The sequence below is a fragment of the Clinocottus analis genome, unplaced genomic scaffold (genome assembly GCF_023055335.1).
Source record: "Clinocottus analis isolate CAN_PGR_092001 unplaced genomic scaffold, fCliAna1.0.p SCAF_7, whole genome shotgun sequence".
NCBI classification, from domain to species: domain Eukaryota; kingdom Metazoa; phylum Chordata; class Actinopteri; order Perciformes; family Cottidae; genus Clinocottus; species Clinocottus analis.
Window position 1 is genome coordinate 9,532,041 of NW_027176229.1, and position 19,222 is coordinate 9,551,262.

Sequence of the window (19,222 nt, forward strand, 5' to 3'; positions counted from 1 at the left end):
TTCCTAATTGTGTAGAATCTTGCATCAAATTAAGGACACAACATTGTGAATAACATAGCCTTTATTAAAACTTAACATTAATTCATAACTCATTTTAAACTCTTGTGATGACTAATTATCTTCATACAACATACTAGTAAATATTAGTACACTATATGCTTTTACTTTATTTACTATATTTAGATTTCCCTTTGATAATCCAGTATCAGCTTTAGAAGTACATACAGTATGAAAACACTGTTGCAACATTAATATTAATGTACGTTCTATGCTTTGCACTACAGTTGTGGGTAATAAGTATAAGCATTTGTTAGCTTGTGCTAAAAAAAATAACCATATGAGGAACCACATTGAGGAAAAAGCAGAAAGCTGACACCCGGCAGCTGTTGAAAGCAAAGTGCAATGTTTGGAGTACTATAAATCACTGAAGAGCATCAAACCGGTTAATAAGTGCTCCTAAGAGTTGACGGTTCCACAGTACTCGCTCAGAAAATACTTTTTTGTTTATGTTTGCCATCAGTTATCTTTTCTTTTTAACACATAATACCACAGCACTCATTGCCATGGCACAGTAAGCAGCATAATATTCCATATTTGTCCAAACACAACTTAAAAAAATGGAAAACAACTAGAGTGAGAAGACTATATTTAGCAGCAGGAGGCTACAGTATATGTTGTACTCATTTTGTCAAAGTTGATTTCAGAAATTGAAGACGTATGTTATATGTTACACAAAGTAAGTTCAGAAATGCAAAACTGGCCCACTAGAGTCCCTGCTCTTTTCAACAACGTAAAGCCTGTCTGGTCACATCTGGTTGGTCACACTGAACAGCACGGTGGACTGACCGATAGACGGCTTGCTGTCATAGACTGTGCTTGACTCGGTCATGGTGGTGAGTGTGTTGGGAGAGAGTGTACCGACCCCTCCTGACACTTGGCTCCCCCATGGCCTCCACTCTGGTCTGGTCCGAAGGCTGTGTGGACTGAAGTGAGTGTTTCCAATGACGGGATCCTTCCCCTCACATTTCCCATTGACCAATCCATTCAACACAGCAGAAGCAGAGATCTGGTCCAGGTGCTCAGCTGAGACCAGAGGCTGCCGGTCCTCCTCCTCAGAGATGGCAAACACAGGCACGCTGATGTGGTCACTCTCACCTGGAAACTCACGCCTCTTTCCTGCCTGGCCGCTCTCAAGCTGACACTGGCTGGAGGGAGAAGAGCCAGAGCTGGTTTCCGAGGGGGAGCCCGTGGCATGAGGAACCCCAGAGGCTTTGGTTGGGTCTGTCGCCCCGGAAAGCAGGCCGAAGCAAGGCCCGGTGAAGCGGGAGCGCCGCAGGTTGCTGGTGGAGTTGAGGCGCCGTTGCCTCTGAGCGGGCTGTGAAAGAGGGTAGGAGGCATTGCTCATGGATGAGTCTGAGATAGTGCTGTTGTCGACCATAGCGTCCAAGTGAACATCCAAGAAGATCATCCTGCTGTCCTCCCCTCTGCAGTCAGCTACCAAACTGGATGGAGCCTGGAATGATATGACATGAGATTCAGAAATGTAGACTTGTCCCAGAAGAAAAAAAAAGGTGGTTCAATTCTAATGAAGTATCTCAGCTTGCTGTGCCAGTGAGCCAGCATCCACAACATCAGCACCATTTAACCTTTAAGACAGACATAGAACGCAGCTATTTTTTTATGTTGAATTACACTTGTGCTTTTCATGACAAGAAGGCCTGAATGACATAACTGTGCCAGTGCTATTCAAACAAACCATTCTATATATCTCCAGTACAACAAGTGACTACTGTTTGAATACAATAAGAGGAGACAAGTTTAAATGGTTAAAACAATGTGTAGTTTAAATGCTGGTGATTTATGAACCGATCTAGTTAGACTGTACTCAAGTTGAAGTACTGTTACTTTGCAAAATCATCAAAATAATTAATTGAGTAAGAGGAAAGGAGTTTTCACTGAAAACAATACTTGAGTAGCAAGAAGCTAAATAAAATACTGAAAAAACATTGGTACAGCCTATTGGTCTTTTATTTTGTGTACATGACTGGAATTATTTCAAGCACAGATGATCTTCCTCAGGTAAAAGGTAAACTAGTGAACATAAACCAGAATTTATTGTGGTCATCATCTTCTAATTACAAAACCTACCACATGTACACCAAGCAATATTCCAAGTCTGTATCTTTAAGGTGTGATCACAACATATTACATTAATATTTTACTCAACAATAAGTAATGTCTCTTTAAAATTCATTATTTGCTTGTTGTTTCTTATAATAAGTATTTGCCAAATAACTTGCACTTACAACAGTGCAACAGTCTGTGACCATGATTCCATTTCCATCTTTTCCTCAGAAATGATAGAAATAAAGAAAATTACAACCTTCCGTCGGACCTTCCTCCGAGCTGCTCGCCTACGGAGGAGCTGTGACAACGAGCATCCTGGCTTCTCTGTGCCCTTTCATCCCTCCTATGCAAGATGTATTCGAGTCCTCCCTGACTCATTCAGTGTTTGAAGTGCAATAGGCAGCACTTTTACACTTGTTTACGCTTTTGTACACCGTTAATGACTGTTCACGTCTTCACTTTGACCTAAGGAAGACCTTTTGTGTTTGAAACATTATAGCAGTTATGTAAACATGAAATAAAAGCAATTTATTTTTTAAACGTGCCCACAGTACTTGAGTGTCATGTTTAGTGACTACTAGTATGCAGATGCAGAATTACGACAAAGCAGGAGTAGCATGGTATATCGTATGAATGTGTCATTAAAGGTATTGTCATCATCAACAGACACACTTTGCTTTTTCAGCATTATTTAGGAAACAGAGCTTCTTGATACTTTAACAGTCATTTCAAGTCATAAAATCTCATTTCAGTTCTCTAATTGGACAGAATAAGCCGTCAATTATTAGCATAATAGCATTATTAGTAGTAGTAGTAGTAGTAGTAGTAGTATCTTAATTACTCCTGGTAGTGTCTAGAATATAATGTTGATAGCCTGATTTCCCTAGAAACAGAAAGTTAAACACAAGAACTGAACTTTAGGTCCAGTAAGAATACTTGCTGAAGACAACTCCACCGACAAGAATAACTGAATATAGCACTGACCACTTCTTATCAACACGCTATAAATGGTTCTGGGTGTAAAAAAGGTCAAAAGGTTCTACTACTTACGCTGTCCACCAGCTTGGTGAAGGGACTGTTGGAGTTCCAGCTGCACCACTTCTTGTGAAGCTGTGGTAGTGGAGGGAGGAAGTCCTGGAAGGTGCGTACGCTCCACGCTCTCGGTCTGACACAGCCATCGCTGCCGTCTTTGGCAGATCTGGTACCAGTAGATGAGGTGGTGGAGTCTGGTGAGGGCCAATCACCTGCAGAACTGGGACCGGTGTCACTGTGACGAAGAAACCTCTCCCTCTGCTAAAACAGGTTGAATAAATGTATAAATTAAACAAAGTCGGCTGGCCCTGTGGGGCTTTTAAAACAGATACAGTAGCATGTCAACTGGTAGCCATGTTGTCTTTACCTACTTGAACAAATTGAAGTATGTGTATATACTATGACATACTATGACTTTTTATGACATATTTATTCTGTACACTGTGCTCTAATTACTTTTTTTATGGCATATTATACGATCACATTCTTATCACATTTCACATAGACAAGCATCGTTTTACTGATCGACTATTTTTTAATTAAGAAATCGCGTTTTCTTAATATCAAGGAAACAATATCTTCTATGAAGGCAGGTGACCTGCAATGAGTACCTGCCACAGCCAACAATAACCTGTATTTGGCAGGTGACAGGTGCCAATTGCATTCCCAGCTCCCAAACAGTAAGAACATTACTCATTATTGTCAAACACTTAAATTGCTGTCAACTAGATTTAGCACTCACTCATAGTAGTAGCACTGCATGCAGCAACATGGTCTTTATGGAAGGGGTATTAGGAATTGACTGGCGGCCAGTCTGCTGATTGCACCTTCTACATTTCCTCCCAACACCTGAATTTCTCCCTGCAGATTGTGTTGTGTTCTGCATTAATGGATTAACAAGAAGGAACTGTGCTGATTAGCTTGGCCCGCTCAGTCACAAAACCAGCCAGCCACGCATTTGTGGCTCATGTACCGATCTCAAAACATTATTTATTAAGTAAAGTAAAGCTATCAACAGAACAACAGAGGGTTTGGATGGATTTCAGTCATTTGTGCTGTTGTGTATGCACACCTCTTACCATCTGAACTGTACATTACAGGTCCAAACAAATTACTATTTGTAAGAACACGTGTATAGGTCACATTTGCTAAAGCAACCAGGACAGTCTAATTGACACGTTACATGTGCAAAGGCAACGTTATCCTTCTTGCTCGGTCAGCTGCTGTTGATTGGGGGAGGGAGAAGGTTTTAGGGGTTGCAACCATCAGACAGAGAATGAGTCCAGATAATCCTTTACACAGAGTCACTAGCAGCTAGCTTTGTCTAGACAAGAATTAGCTAGGGGTTTAAAGAAAATGTTCTTTTATTCACTAAAGCTCTACAAACACAATGGTAACTTTTAGATTTGACACACAAGGTGAGAAATCAGCCACCTAACACAGTCACTTGCAATCCACGGTTCCAAAAGGTGGAGTCTAAGACCCTTAAGAGGCGCAGAGAGAAGTTTGACACTCCCCAGAAAAACAAAAAACAGTTGACTTTGGGCTGTTGAATTTAGGATAGCAAGGAATGTACACAACATTTTTCATCTAGACTACTCTTGACCCAGGTTTTAAAGTATACTCGTCGAATTATTGTCACTAAATTGAAAGCTCTCTACCAAAGTGGTCTTTTGCAATAAAATGTTATCATATTCGGGGGGGGGGGGGGGGGGCTTGAAAATACCATGCTCACATGGAAGTCCACCAAGCAATGACAATGAGAAGATGAATTTGGTATTTCCCATTGACCCTGGACGCTGTTAGCTCAAGCAGCATTTCCCAAACATTATTTACATGGACGTCCGCATCAAGGACACACACAGGCAGACCACACACTGTGTGCCAAAGCGTGCATGACACACACAAACACACACACACAATTGGAGCTGGGAATCTGGCCCTGTAGATAATACTCCATTAGCCTAGGCTGCAAAAAAGCTTGCCAGTCCTTCAAAAAAGCTGCCAGCGCTGTTTTATGCCAACTCTTATTCCAAGAGAATACAAAAGAGACCAGTGAAAAACATACTTGGTTGAACAGCTTTTTAACCCTTCTTCCATCTGTTAGTTTTACTCATTTCCCATTTTTGTCCTCATGGTTTTAGACTGTTAGTGATGTCTTATTATCGTATTTTATCAACACTGGGTCAATGTAAAGCAATTAATGCCACGTCACACCTGATGTTCATATGTTTAGGGATAATTTTCACAAAACGAGGAGATCACCCACTGTTAATTTGAAATTGAAATAAAAAAAGACTGTAGAGCATCAAGGCAACTTTCAGATAGAACTTGTGTTGAGATATTTCAGTCTGGACCAAAGTGGTGGATCAAGCGACTGACTGGAATTGTTATCTATAGAGCCACCTCACAAGCATTATGCTAAATGTTATGCCTCATGCATGTTTGAAGTAAGATAAGTCCTAACTAGGTGATAACATAGACAACTGTATTGAAACTGCAACCTGCATGAAACTGTGCCTTACCGTGTGAGGTGAGAAGGGTAGCCTGGCGGGGCTAGTGGCTGAAGATACAATGAAAACCTCATCTGCACCAAGGTCGAGTTCAGTCAAACCGCTGCAGGAAAGGTCCAGCTCTGCACTTAGAGAAATGTCACCGCCTGCACTGCCTGCACAAACAGAAAAAAAGTAGACACAAAATATATTGAGAGTATTAATGGCATGGCCATTTTAAATAGTTTTATTGAAGTACAATGCTTACCGCAATAGTACAAAGGGGTTGGAGTACACAGCAATTTCATATTAACATTGTAATTGTACATTTAAACTTTGTACATTGTAACAGCTTTCACCAGTGAAATGCCATTTATACTAATGCACCACATTGATTTAATGCTCCCTACTTCTTTAAGTAAGACATTTTTTCAATTTAGAAAAACAGCAGAGCTTATGGTGTTGAACTGCAATTTAAATGGTTCAATGAAACAACATGCAGAGTAGGCTAATCTCAACTTGAGCACACAGAGAGGGGGACTGTACTCCCCTGTTGTTCAAATTACTCCCAGGCTGCTTTGTGGGTTAAATGCCACAACCCACAAATCTCTCAGCCTGGGTTCAGTCCCACTGAGAGAGAGAAGCCTTTGAATTGTTCCAGGATCAAGCCTGTGTGTTGCTCCTAAACTAATGCAACTTCCCGTTCCATTGAAAACTCTACAGACCCACCCATACTTCACAGAGAGTTCCTCAGTTTGTTTTAATTTAAAGTTATATTGCAATAGTGTTGTGAAGCCTGTAACACTCAGTGTTTGTTCAATCTTTCCCAGGATAACTCTTGGAAGCAAAGTTGTTAGCAATTTGCGGGTATTGAATAAGAGAAGAACTGGGAGGTTAGCATGGGCAGAGACAACCACCATCAATGAACATACAAAGAAAGAGCACCACCTAGAGATGCACACCAGCAGAAAATCACAGCAATAGAGCAATTGCTACAATGCCTGTTACACATACAGTATATTTTAGGATTTTTTTTTTACAGATGTTCATTATCAATACAGTACATTTAATCTTTGCAAGAGCCATCCAACATATCAATCGATCAATTGTGTGTGCATTTATGCGTGTGCAGTTGTATGTCGTCCTAACCTGTGTGTGGCGGGCTGTCATTGTTGTTGTCCTGCTCTGTAGTTGCTTCCAGGTTGCTCTGATTCTCAGCCATCAGCTGAAGCTCGCTGACCTCAGCCCCGGTGTTCTGGACTCCCACTGGCACCTACAACACCAGCACACAGCAGAGCACCGTTCAGGTAATCCACCATGCATCATTATCATCATCATCATACCGCCAAACAGGTTAAATACAGGTGCCCTCAGAGGGAATAAAGCCCAGAAGCCAACCAAAGCAATGTCCTGGTTATGTGTCTCATATAATGGCGTACATTTCATGATTGGGAAACATGAAGAAAATGTGCATAGATGTGCTTAAGTGAATCATCAGACAACTATAAAAGATGCAGGTGTATTATTCAAGTCGCTGCTCATGTAGCCTTGAGCTACTAGCCTCAAGCAGACATCAGGAGTTGGCTACAGAGGTCTGCAAAGCTCACATCTTTAATATACCCTCAACCCCAATTTTTAAAAATCATTTTTTGACCCTAACAACCTTGACTCAACAGACATTACTTGAGGACATTTATCAGGTTTCTAGCTATTTTCACATATGGAGTCGTTCGCTCCAACACCTGTAAACAAGCTTTAATTAAATGTATTTTTGTGAATTAGTATTCTGAAAAATATGTAAGAACATAGACTTTTTTGTTAAATATTGGTTAAAAACTGCAATATAAATGAATTTGATGCAAAATGTTATTGCTTTTAAAACTATCCAGCAGGGATAATGAGAGTTAAAATTACCATGATTGTTATACAGCACCTTGTGTCAATTCCCAAAATGTTCCTGCTCTGAGGGAATCGTAGAAATTGATGTGTAGAATCTGAATGACATCAAGTACCAATTTCAGCAGTTTACAACATATTTCACGATTTAAAGCCCTAAAAACTGCTCAATCATCAGATAGATCATCCTGTATGTCCAAACTGTATGATCTGATGTGAACCTTCGGTGGTGCTGCTCTGTGGGGCGTGGAGAGGCAGTGCTCCAGCAGTAGACTTCAGGGTCAAAGAATATTAAATGAAATGTCCAGTGATCCCAGACAAAGCTCTGTTTTCAGAGGAATGTCTAACTTACAAAAAAGCAACAGAGAGAATAAGACATGTAAAGAGGAAAAGGGAGAAGATATGGGAAGAAACAGGGAGTACACGGTAGTGTCCGTACCTCAGAGTTGCTGGATGCACAGGCGCTTGCTCTTTTTGGACACAGTTTAGGTCTGGAAACATACAGTACCACAGCAATTTAGTTTATAATTAAAGACGTTTCCAAAAACACTCTTCGTAGAGTTTTCCCAAGAATAAAAAATCCCTCTGGTGTTCACAATCTGACCAGAAATACTAAAATGGAATAGCTCCAACATAACCGTGGCTATTTCCTCTAAATAGTTGCTCTGTTGTGGTGCTGGATGTTGAGACAAAATGCACCACAATCTTTCATTCACACATGACAACTCTAGCAGTTCACAGTGGTTGTTACTGAGATGTGTTTGTTATGTTTTTCTCTTTCCTGGAGGGAAGCACGGCTGTCAATTTTTCACTGCCAATGTCAAGTATTTGCTTCCACAGACACACTGGTAGCTATCAATATATAATTATTTGTAGTGGGAAAACTAACCAATATCCCTTGTGTACTATTTCCTGTTCTGTTCTTTAGTCCACTTTAACCAATGAATCATGCAGAAATGTGTCTTATCCAATTACTCTTACAGTTGAATGAGTTCATTACCAGCCACCGGTCAACTGAGGGCAACCCCTGCTATGACTCTTATCCCTTTTGCCTGTTTTCTGACCAGAGGGGACCTTGGGAGTTATTGCTGCCTTAAACTCATAAGATCTTGCCTTGCACACCAGGCTAGTTGTTTTCCAGTTATTTTTGTCCACTTATTTAAATGACTAGGGAATGAGAAAAAAACAAACAAACAGCTACTGAGGCTGCTTGTGAGTTTTGATGTAATGCATTCCAGAGCTTCTGAATATCTGGTGTTGCTAATTACACTTTCATTTTATTGAACATGTGTTTCCAATTTCCCTGTCATTAATAGTGAGAACCTGTGGAGTTATTGAGCCTAACGGATGAGTTGGAGACACTGAGCTGCATTGGAAATGAACACATATCATTAAACAGAGGTGTTTCTCCTAACAAGCAGAATACTAAGGCTGACACAAATCTAAACCTTCCTGGAGTTTTAATCTATCTGGACTAGTAGGGTAAACGGTCTGCTTGTTAGAACAGATAATATTACAAACCTCCAAACCTAACCCCTCAGCCTGTGTTCATTGTCCCCTGGGATGGACAAGAGGGAACAGCTTGTAAATTACACCTTTTGATTGTCGGACAATGCTGTCGGTACCAAACTCACAGAGTTTTAATTCTTCTTGTTGTCCCTGTTTCCCCGCCCATTCACTTTCATGCAGCCTATGTGTTTTTGTGTGCTGGAATTGATGCCAGGTGCTGTACCTTGAATGCCCCGCTGTCTATGGTGAGAATGCGCCACATCAAGGAAGCCGCACAGTTGCAACCAAACCCAACTAATCACCAAGGGTCACCACATGAGGGACTGACGCTTCCAGCTGAGTCAACATAACAAGGTGGTGATTGTGTATGTGCAAGTTTGTACATCTCTGTGTGGGTGTATTTACTGTTAGACCAGCCCATTTTCATTCATGGGAAAAGACATGCAGTTTGTCAGGAGAAAAACAACTAAGAACTCAGTTAAATTGAGTTAATGTTTTTTTTGTTTTTTTTTTAAAGCAAGAAAAGCATTTGAATAGATGAAAATGGACAGAATCACCAAAATATGATGAGGCAATCAATCCTAATGTTGCTGAGACATTTTAATCTGAACTAAAACATCAACCTGTTGATGACACTATAGGAAAAGTATTCACTTGCATAAAACATTTTCTAGTTTTAACTGAAAAGCTCCAGGGGGTTCATTTTTATGAATTACGACTTCTTATCTTATATTTCTATTGCGAAACGTGCGTTTGGTCTAGAAAATGCAGCTCAATAGTACCAAATAGAAGTCAATATCCATATTTAAGATGACATTAATCTGACCATCTGTTAATTTTCCCTTAACTATTTGTCTTTGCTTTTTGCTTATCATCCTATAAATAAAGTGGTTATACTGCTGTTACCTGAATATGATGCAGAGGGCACTTGTCAGGATCATTGTGAAGAAGGCAGCTCCACTCACAGCAGCCAGCAAAGAGTCTACCTTGCTGGCTGTGGGAGCAGAGGCATGGCGGTCCCTCCCCGGTTCAGTCAGGTTGTCGTAGTGGAAGAGAAGGGCGAAACCGCGACCCCAGTGGGTGGTGGTGATGAGCTCCATGATGACCTCCACCATCTCCTGGCTGGAGCCAAAAACCAGCTGGCTGCTGGGAGGTCGGTTGGACCCACAGAACCTGGAGGAAAAGGTGATGAGGTCTGAGATGTAGAGAACGTCGTGGGGGCAGGCGTCAAGCACCGAGTGCTGGGTCTCCGGGCTCACAGCTGGCTTGTCAGTGGAGTGTGGTGAGGCAAGGGTGGTCTCTTGCACAACTGTGTTTGGGTTAGAACTGGGACTGAGGTCTCCCCTGAGGTGAAACGAGGAGACGGAGTTGACAGTCTTGTCTTCTGAAGGCACAGCCCCAGGTAGGAGGAGGATAGAGGAGGGAGATGGCGAAGAAAGGCCAGAGGCAGAATTCGAGACTTTGGCAATCTCCATCTTTGTGGACTGTTCCTGGACCACGACTTGCTTGACCTCGTCATCTTGGGAGGACTGCTGAGTTTTTGCGACATCCTCAACACTTTGAAGCGAGGGCTCTTTAACTGCTGAGGAGGTTTTATCTGCCGCTAAACTGTCAGGAGTGAAAGATACCTTTTCCTCTGCCTCTAACTCTGCAAAATTAGAGAAAGCAGAGTACTCTGCAGCAGAGTCTTGGTTTTCAAACACATCAAAGTCAAATACCTCCAGAGTAAGCTGGTAATCAACAGGCACAAAGAACTGCCAAACACAGTGTGTTCCAGAGGAGTAGTTGTAGGGGAAGCCAGGGGACAGAATGAGGCCTTGGACGTCCACCACATCCACCTTGGCACCACAATCAAAGTACACCTGCAATATGAGTCACATTAAGTTAGTTGTGTCATAAGTTCAAACATGTTTTTAAGAAATTAAAGCATTGACCAGTATTATATTACATTCTGCCTAAATTCTGAAATGAGTTACATCATCAGATAACGGCCACAAAGTGATTAAGTTCTCTTTGTCAAAGGAACCAACAACCAAGGTACCTATCAGCAAATAATACACTTGACTTGTAGGCTGATTACTCACTAACATAAACCAGCTTTAAACTGAACTATTCAACTCTGCAGTTATGCCTTTATACCAAAGCCCGTGTTTTGCCTGTATTGCCTGCTTGGGTAACCCTGGGGAGGGTATTTCTTCAAACATGCTGGCTATAATTCCTCCCAGGTGTGTGGGGGACCTGAAATTTAAGCAGAGGCAGATGTGTGGCTGGGCCATAGAGCTGAAGACCAGACCTTAGTAGGAGGCCTGCGTGTTTATGAGCTTTCTTTTTGGCCTCATTTCTGGACTGTGGGAATGATCCAGACTGGCAGACCCCCATGCCAGACAGGTAGCAAACCAACACCCGCGGGCGACACTTGTGCTCTGGACTGGGCCAACAGTATGAGGGATGTGGAAAGGGAGAGGGCAACAGGGACACTAGAAAAGCTCACGTCTATTGAAGCCAGACAGGTCCTTTGATTGCTCCATGGGCCATCTTTTCCCATCTGAATGCATTTATCAAAGGAATTTCTCAGTCAGTAGATTTTCAGGAGCAAAATCGACATGCAATTAGAATCCACTCGCTCGGCCCTGCAGACATTGAGATCAAACTGGAATCCTTCTCCATAGTTGATACAGCTGACAGCCTCACAGCCAGGCATCAGCACATAACAGACACATGGGAAGTCAGAGAGGGCAGCATGACCTACGTAACTAAAGGAAATATGCGTCTGTTTTTTGTTGGGTGTTAGATGTTGTAATGTTTTTCTCATATTGGAACTTAATTTAAAGAAAAGATCAGCAGAAATCACAATCTACCCCCCAAACCATGAGGCATACCACACTGTAGCAAACTTTCTACAGACTTCTTTAAATTACATGATACACGATAATCAATTCAAGTGTGGCATGCTAGTGACATTAAATGTAATGAAATGTTTGCTCACTCTTCTGCTAAATGGAATATTATATATGTTTTAAGTTACTACAATTCTGATAAACTTTTAAACCTTAAAATCTGTTAAGATGGTTGTATTTTGCTGTTTTTCTCTGACATTTGGAAGTAATTACTTGGCACATGGCAGGCTACACGTGCACTGCCTACACACTGAGTAGAAATGAATGTACTATAGAAAAGAATTACATGGATGACATTTGAACGGGCCAAATGCCATTCCTAAGGCTGAAGAGAGTAAGCCGATTTGGGGTTCACAGTGTTTGCAGCGAGGTTGCGCAATGAGGGGAACCACTACACAATATGGGGGCATAACAGGGGGAAGAGAAGGAAAGTGTGCTCTCTTTTAGGGCAAGAATGACCAGTGGTGTGAGAATGCATGTTTGTTCATACCGTTACGTTGCCTTTCCTCAACCTCCCTTATAGTCTTGTTGTGACTTTGTTTTCACCCTGTTTTTAAAAAGGTAAAAAAATATCTGTCTATTGTAAGACGTGAAATCTCGCATCTAATGAAAGAGAACTGTGCCATAGACACAGACTGTGTCATCAGGACAAGGCGGCCGGGAGGTCCCCAGCACCATGGGATGTGCATGCTAGACTACACTTGAAAGGGCCCCAAAGTGCCACAGTGTCGGATGGAAATGGGACATTCTTATAATGCCAAACATCGCGGTTCTGTTACATCAGAGGCTGATCGGCACTGGCAGGTCGCTAATTATTCAAGGATGCCTTTTCTCTTGGTGAAACAATGGGCTGCAGTGCCGTTTTGGTGAGCCATTCCACAAATGGGGGAGGACAGATAATATTTTAATGAAGTGATGCTAATAAGTAAAAGGCAAGCTGAAAGTTTATATAAGAGCCGGCTGGTCATTATGTCCCAGTTGTGCCACTGACAGGGGCTTTCTCTGGACAGAAGTAGATCAACTGAGCACATAATTGTCTGCAATGACTTGTTCAGTGAAACATCAGACAAGCTGCTAACATTACATAGAGGCCCCTGACAAATGGTATTGTCCTATCGTTTTTTACTCTGCTTCAATACCTCCTTAAAATTTTTTAAAAAGCAGGTGTTTTAATCACATTCCATGATAGAGTTCATATGTCTGTCTAATTACAACAGAGGAAAATTAAAATCCACTGAATGATGCGTGTATATGTATATATATATATATATATATATATATATATATATATATATATATATATATATATATATATATATATATATAAAATTTGGATTTAATTTAGACATTATTTATTGTTAAAAATATTTTTTTGAACTAAGGAAAACAATTTAAACCAGAATATGTATCTATGAGACATTGCATCCAATATAAAAGTCCAGAATGTGGTCAGACAAAAAATGAATATATAGGAAAATAGTACTAGGAAGAAATGTAAAAGTCAACCTCTCGTCACAGTATGAAGGTGAACGAGCTAAAAATCCAACAGTGCTCGTCAGTACACCTTTATTTGACAAAACAGAAGTCTGACCTAACTGTTGGCTGTAACATGGATTTTTTTAAACCACCCAGGCTGACGACACCGCTGTGAAAACTCGAGCTGGCTTCTGCTGAAGTACTGTCTGTCTGTCTCTCTCTCTCTCACACTTGCGCGCACGCACACGCACACGCACACACACACACACATGCGCAAACACGCACACGCACACACACACACACACACGCACACACACACACGCACACGCACACACACACACACACACACACACACACACACACAGGGGCCCTCAAAAGGGTGCAGGAAAGGAATCCTCACCAGCCCTGTTTACTGGAGAAGAAAAGTGACACTGCTTCACAGGGTTAGTGCTTTAGCAGTAGAGGTTCACGGTGCTTTTCGATCACACCCGTTTTCTCAGGTCTGGGACGATATCAACATAGCACAGCTTTGTGGGCCAATAGTTTGTACCCTGCACTGAATTCATTTTCTATTATCCCTAATTTAATCAAGTAGTCGACAGGGTTTGAGATCTGAGCGATACAGACCTGAGGAGACACAATATTAAGGAATATATATATATAGTCGAAATTGTACGACATATTAGAACGGACATAAAATGTGATTTCTAAAATAGAACATGCAATAGGAGATGGTGTCAAATCAGTGATGTGACAAATCTTACCACAAATCAAATACAAACCAGAACTATTTGAGTTAAACAAGGAGTGCCACTAATTGATATAAAAAACGCTTTTTCTCAATGTGCAAGGAATGAATATGAATTGGACTGGTGGACATACAAATAAAGATACATACTTTCCAACCAGTAACAGGGAGCACACTGGCACAAGAGATCAGTGCTTGCAGGGTACATAGAATTCAGAAAAAGTGAAGAAACAGCTTTTTTTTTAAAAACATAAGTTTCCCATATACTGATCATAAACTGCATCATGCAGCTAAAAAGAAGATTGGGTGAGATCTTAAAGAGTTTGAGAGAACTAAGTCAGCAGCTGCAGCTCTATATCAGCAAGTTGACCCATTTGTTGTGTTTTCTATTTTGTACAGCTGCCTCCAAAGAGAAAACGCTGTTTGAGGTCAATTTCTACAGCTGTAAAAAGCGCTAACACTGGAACTCAGGGTTTATCACATAACTCCCCTGTGATGTCAATGTCTCTCCTGATGGGCTGATGTCAGTTGCTGTCGTTCAGGCCAGAATAAGTTTACAAACAACTGGTGCGGCGGCCTGATTAAGCCCAAGCATTTCTAGGGTCGCCCTCGTTGGCCACTGTAGTGCTCAGCACATGTACACCACTGCCCTGCACATCATGAGTGACTTATGAAAGGCCTCTTTGAGTCATTGCATGTTTGATCAACATTTTATTTACAGAGTCATCACAAACACGGAAAAGTGGAATGCTATAAATTGTTACTGCTGTGGTTCTTGAACTCGCACAGATATGTGCCTGGGTAAGCAAGAAGACAAGCAAAGACCAGCTCTCTCTTCCATGTTTGTGGCGTAAAACTATTAACATATTTCTTCTAAAAAGTGCTGCTGAAGCTGTTAAAGTCAGTCTGTGGAACCCTGTGGTGAATTAAGACTTTATCTTCTCGGAGGTTTCAACCAGTTTGGAGAAATCATTTCCAGATTTCGGAATGTGATCCAGTGAATGCATCAATTAATTAGTCTTTGAGCACCACACCTCAGTGAGAAACCCAATGTTGGCTAGCTAACTGTGTAACACATTTAAAGTGTAATCATCGTTTAAATGAATTAAACACCCTTTAAAAGTGAAACCATGGCAAAATTGAAAAGCTTATTTTTTTCAAAATCATCCCTGGCAACATTGATAACTGCTCAACTTCAGTCTATTTCACCAACGCCAATGGAATGCATTGAGCCCCAGTGTCTCTTTAGTATTTGCATTACATTCCAGTAACCAAGCTAAGCTTTTGAATTTTCTTCTGTTCTAAAGTTATTTCAAGAATCACTAAAGACTTCTAAACATTCTGTACGACAAGAACGATTTCTGACCTGGTCCTCAAGTTGCAAATCTATTTCATATTAAGAAAGCAGGAAATTACATATGTATTGTTTTACAACAATGTGTTGTTTTGTTTAAAAGTAAAATCAATACAGACAAGCGTTAGCAGGTTTTTTATATTTTGGTTCACGTCATGACTACCATCTTCTTTTGAGGTTAGAAAACTAAAAACATTTAAAAATATAAACCGGGACACCATAAAAGTCTAAACTGGAGCATGTACATTTATAATTATAATTATAATTATTATAATGCCCCAGAAATCAAATCAACCAGGGTACAATGGCTTTCATCTAAAATCCAACATCACCTCAGTGATATTCAGTGACATGTTTGTCTGCTGACCGAATGGGGGTATCAGATTGTCAGATAATTCATGGGAGGAGTAAGTGAATTCACTGAGGTCCCACAACTGAATATAATTGTAGATTAATGTCCCCTCTTTCCATTGTAAATAAAACCTTACCAAAGACAGAGCGGAACAACTAAACAAAGATCAAATTCACTTTCCCTCGTCCACAGTACTGAATTGTGGACTGACAGACTATGATGCCTCACATTTTTTTCTGAGTCGGATAGAATAAATTCCAAGCTTATTTATGCTGTTCCAAAAATCAACTTAATACAAAAGGGGAGCAGAGGACAAAGACATCATTTACCATGCCCCCTCAGGCAGATAATTGCAAAGATAGTGAGCACCCTATGCACACAGGAACTAAAGCTGGAGACGCTGACAATTCAATATACCAAGGGCTTTTGTTGTCTAGTTCCAAGAATTGTGCTGCTGAGCCGCCATTCTCCATCAGCGAAGAGGATGACTCTTGACAGGGGCAAGCTTCTCCGAGCTGACAATGGGGTCTTGATGTCCTATAGGAGATCTGTCTGTATCAAGGGTAATCCTTCTGTGTTTTGACACCAGCCACTATTGCTAATGGGGACATTTTGGTGCATAAATCAAACACAAAAGAATATGAAATCGGAAGAGTGAATCGGTGGTGCTGGGCAGTTTGGACGCTTCGCTTCAATGACTCATCAACTAAATTTGGCATGAAATCACATAAAATATAAAGTACATCCATGACATTGTAAGAATGCTTATTTCCATTTCTCCAGACCACAGGGGATAACATAGCATCTTGTCAGAGTAACAGACACCCGTCTATGCATTACAGTATGCTATCATACACAGCATAAACTGATCTAAGCAATCGGAAATCCCTTTTCCTTTCTTCATGAGCAAAACGAGGCCCATCTCTGCGGCTCTCTATGTAAACTTTACTTTTCCAGGCAGCTGATAATGAAGTGTCATCCTTAGTCACGTGTAGTTATTCATATGGTGCCGGTATAAATTTATACCAAATGATAGAATGACACCTCAGGTTATGGCATTCAAAGTATTTTAAACTCAACCGATTAACTTTAAAATATCCACACACAACTAAGACTCACTAACCTGCAGGAAATAATGTAAAACATAAATCACAGCCTGATTGAACGAAAAACAAAAAGCAACTACTGACTGTTTGAATTCCTGTTTTATCAGAGAAAAACTTTTGATCATGAACTCCTTGCATGTCATAGGCACAGCTTAAGAATGTGCCTCAATGAGTATTAAAAGCAAAACACAAGGTTTACATGCTCTCAATGTGGTTCTCATTGCAGCAGTTTGGACTCTGCATGCCATTCTCTAACTCTGTGAAGAGCAGTAACATCAAAACATGCCTGTGTCATCAAAACATCCCTTTGAAAGCCCTTGAGGAAACAAAGTTAGGACATCGTAAAATATAACCCAATACTGTAACATTTATGGCAAAGAGGTGATGTAAGGTGATTAAAACAACTGTTCACTGTCTTTGATTGTCAATAAGGCACAGGATATTAATTTCATAAACATTAATAACGCAATCCATTTTAGGCTCCATGAGGCGGATATGTTAGCTAAATGTTATTTACGGACACTGTTTCAAATCACAAACTAACATTAGTTTGATAACATGTTCATGCAATATATTGTGTCTCTTACGCAACGTTGGCAATTTCAGCAGTAGTTAAGACGTGGAGGTAATGTTAGTCTACATCCTATTCTGCTGTCAAACAGAACGTAAGCAAAACTCAATTGCAAAAATTCTAAATTTAAAAGTTTGTCGCTATCTACCAGACTTTTCTAGACTGCAATGCTTAAACCTAAACGTCTTTTGAAGCAGAGTGGCATTCTGATACAGTCGGCATGAATGGTATCTAACTAAATGCCTTCAAAGTAGACTATTAAAATGTTAACTTGGCTGAATATATACCTACCGCTTCCTGCTATCGTCTACAACGGTGTACAAGTAACGTTACAGAACTGTTGACAGAACAGACGAACTACGTATTAATTGAAAATGTAGTTGACACAAGTGTTTCTTTGTGTATCATATGTATGCCGAAATGAATGGCAGCAGCTAACTTTTCTTTAAACAACTTGCTTGAAGTCCCTTAGGGTCAGAATGTTTGCCGAGGAGCAAACATTGTTGAATATCACGATTTACGGACGGAGTTCGCGGCTTGATTCTCCATACATGTGCGCATGGTACTCCACAGAGCTGTAGGTAAAGCTTGTGAATTGTCAGCGTATTGTCAACAAATGTCAACTTACTTTCTGTGCAACGCATCCCATCACGAAGAGTAGGTATGTTGTCATAAAAACATGGGCCCCAAGCGACGTAACACAACTCATTTTCCTCTAATTGTTCCTTTTTAGTGCGACGCACAGTGAACCGTGTCCCGCTCCTCTGCTTCCCTCTCATTCACCTGAAGTATCGGGAGCGCGCTTCCATCGTTCATGGGCGAACACGAACACAGGGCCAGATCCCCAGATAACAACTCTCCTCTTCTTGACTTAAGAGTGGCTTTACCTTTATGTATATCACATTTATTTCAAAATAACGTGACATCATTGTAGCCTACGAGTGGAGCTCTATCCAGTACAAATAATAATGACCATACACTTCATCATCATTAGGTCTAGCTGTTATAGTAATTAGATTGCCTACATCCTCCATTCTTCAAATCTAGACTAACATATACAGGAAAGTAGCATGTTTAATTGTTATGATTTCCTCATGCATTTAGTAATGTGTGATTGTCGTATTCCTAGTATAGCCTATAGTATTAGCTATATTCCCCCATACGTATGAATTTACAATTATTTTTGTCTGTCTTTCATAATTCGATTGGAGCCCAGGCAATGCAGTCTAAAAGATAAAACAAATCAAATATACTAACTGCTACACCATCATTTATAAAGACTACATCAGAACATTGATCAGTCTTTTGTCTATTCAGTGTCATTCTTGATACTGTCAGTAGATGGCACCAACGTAATAAAGTAAAAAATATGTCACATATTCGTTAAAAAAATATGTATCCTGGGCTTTATAGGTTTACCTTTATTTACATAAAAATATGAATAGGTGGGTCTAACTAGTTTAACTATGTAATTTGACTGGAGACGGATTAAATAGGAATATAGAGCCAAACACTTTACACGTCATCGTTTTGTGTTGTCTGCAGGTGTCTTTTAGGTGTTATCTGCATTACATGGTATTAGTGAAGGCTATGCGTGTACCCCATGGCCACATATATTCAATTCAAATCACAATATTTGCTTGATTATTACACTGATGAATA

The 19,222-nt window shown here is 40.5% G+C and overlaps 1 protein-coding gene across 1 annotated transcript; it reads right to left on the reverse strand.

Annotated features, from left to right (window-relative positions):
- Positions 1 to 93: 93 nt before the first annotated feature.
- si:dkey-112e17.1 (uncharacterized) lies at positions 94 to 10,506 on the reverse strand. The gene is made up of 6 exons (XM_068566405.1): positions 9,963 to 10,506; positions 7,987 to 8,038; positions 6,801 to 6,924; positions 5,685 to 5,827; positions 3,178 to 3,420; positions 94 to 1,513 (listed from the first exon to the last, which is right to left on the reverse strand). Exons 1-6 carry the CDS (start codon positions 10,169 to 10,171, stop codon positions 806 to 808), a joined length of 1,479 nt encoding a protein of 492 aa, XP_068422506.1. The 5' UTR covers positions 10,172 to 10,506; the 3' UTR covers positions 94 to 805.
- Positions 10,507 to 19,222: the final 8,716 nt, after the last annotated feature.

Excerpts from the sequence above, each read along its gene's own strand:
- si:dkey-112e17.1 (XM_068566405.1), bottom strand. The coding sequence starts at position 10,171 with ATGGTGGAGGTCATCATGGAGCTCATCACCACCACCCACTGGGGTCGC. Across the intron at positions 6,925-7,986 it reads GTGCATCCAGCAACTCTGAG|GTGCCAGTGGGAGTCCAGAA; the intron begins GTACGGACACTA and ends CTGGTGTTGTAG. Across the intron at positions 1,514-3,177 it reads TCACCAAGCTGGTGGACAGC|GCTCCATCCAGTTTGGTAGC; the intron begins GTAAGTAGTAGA and ends ATATCATTCCAG.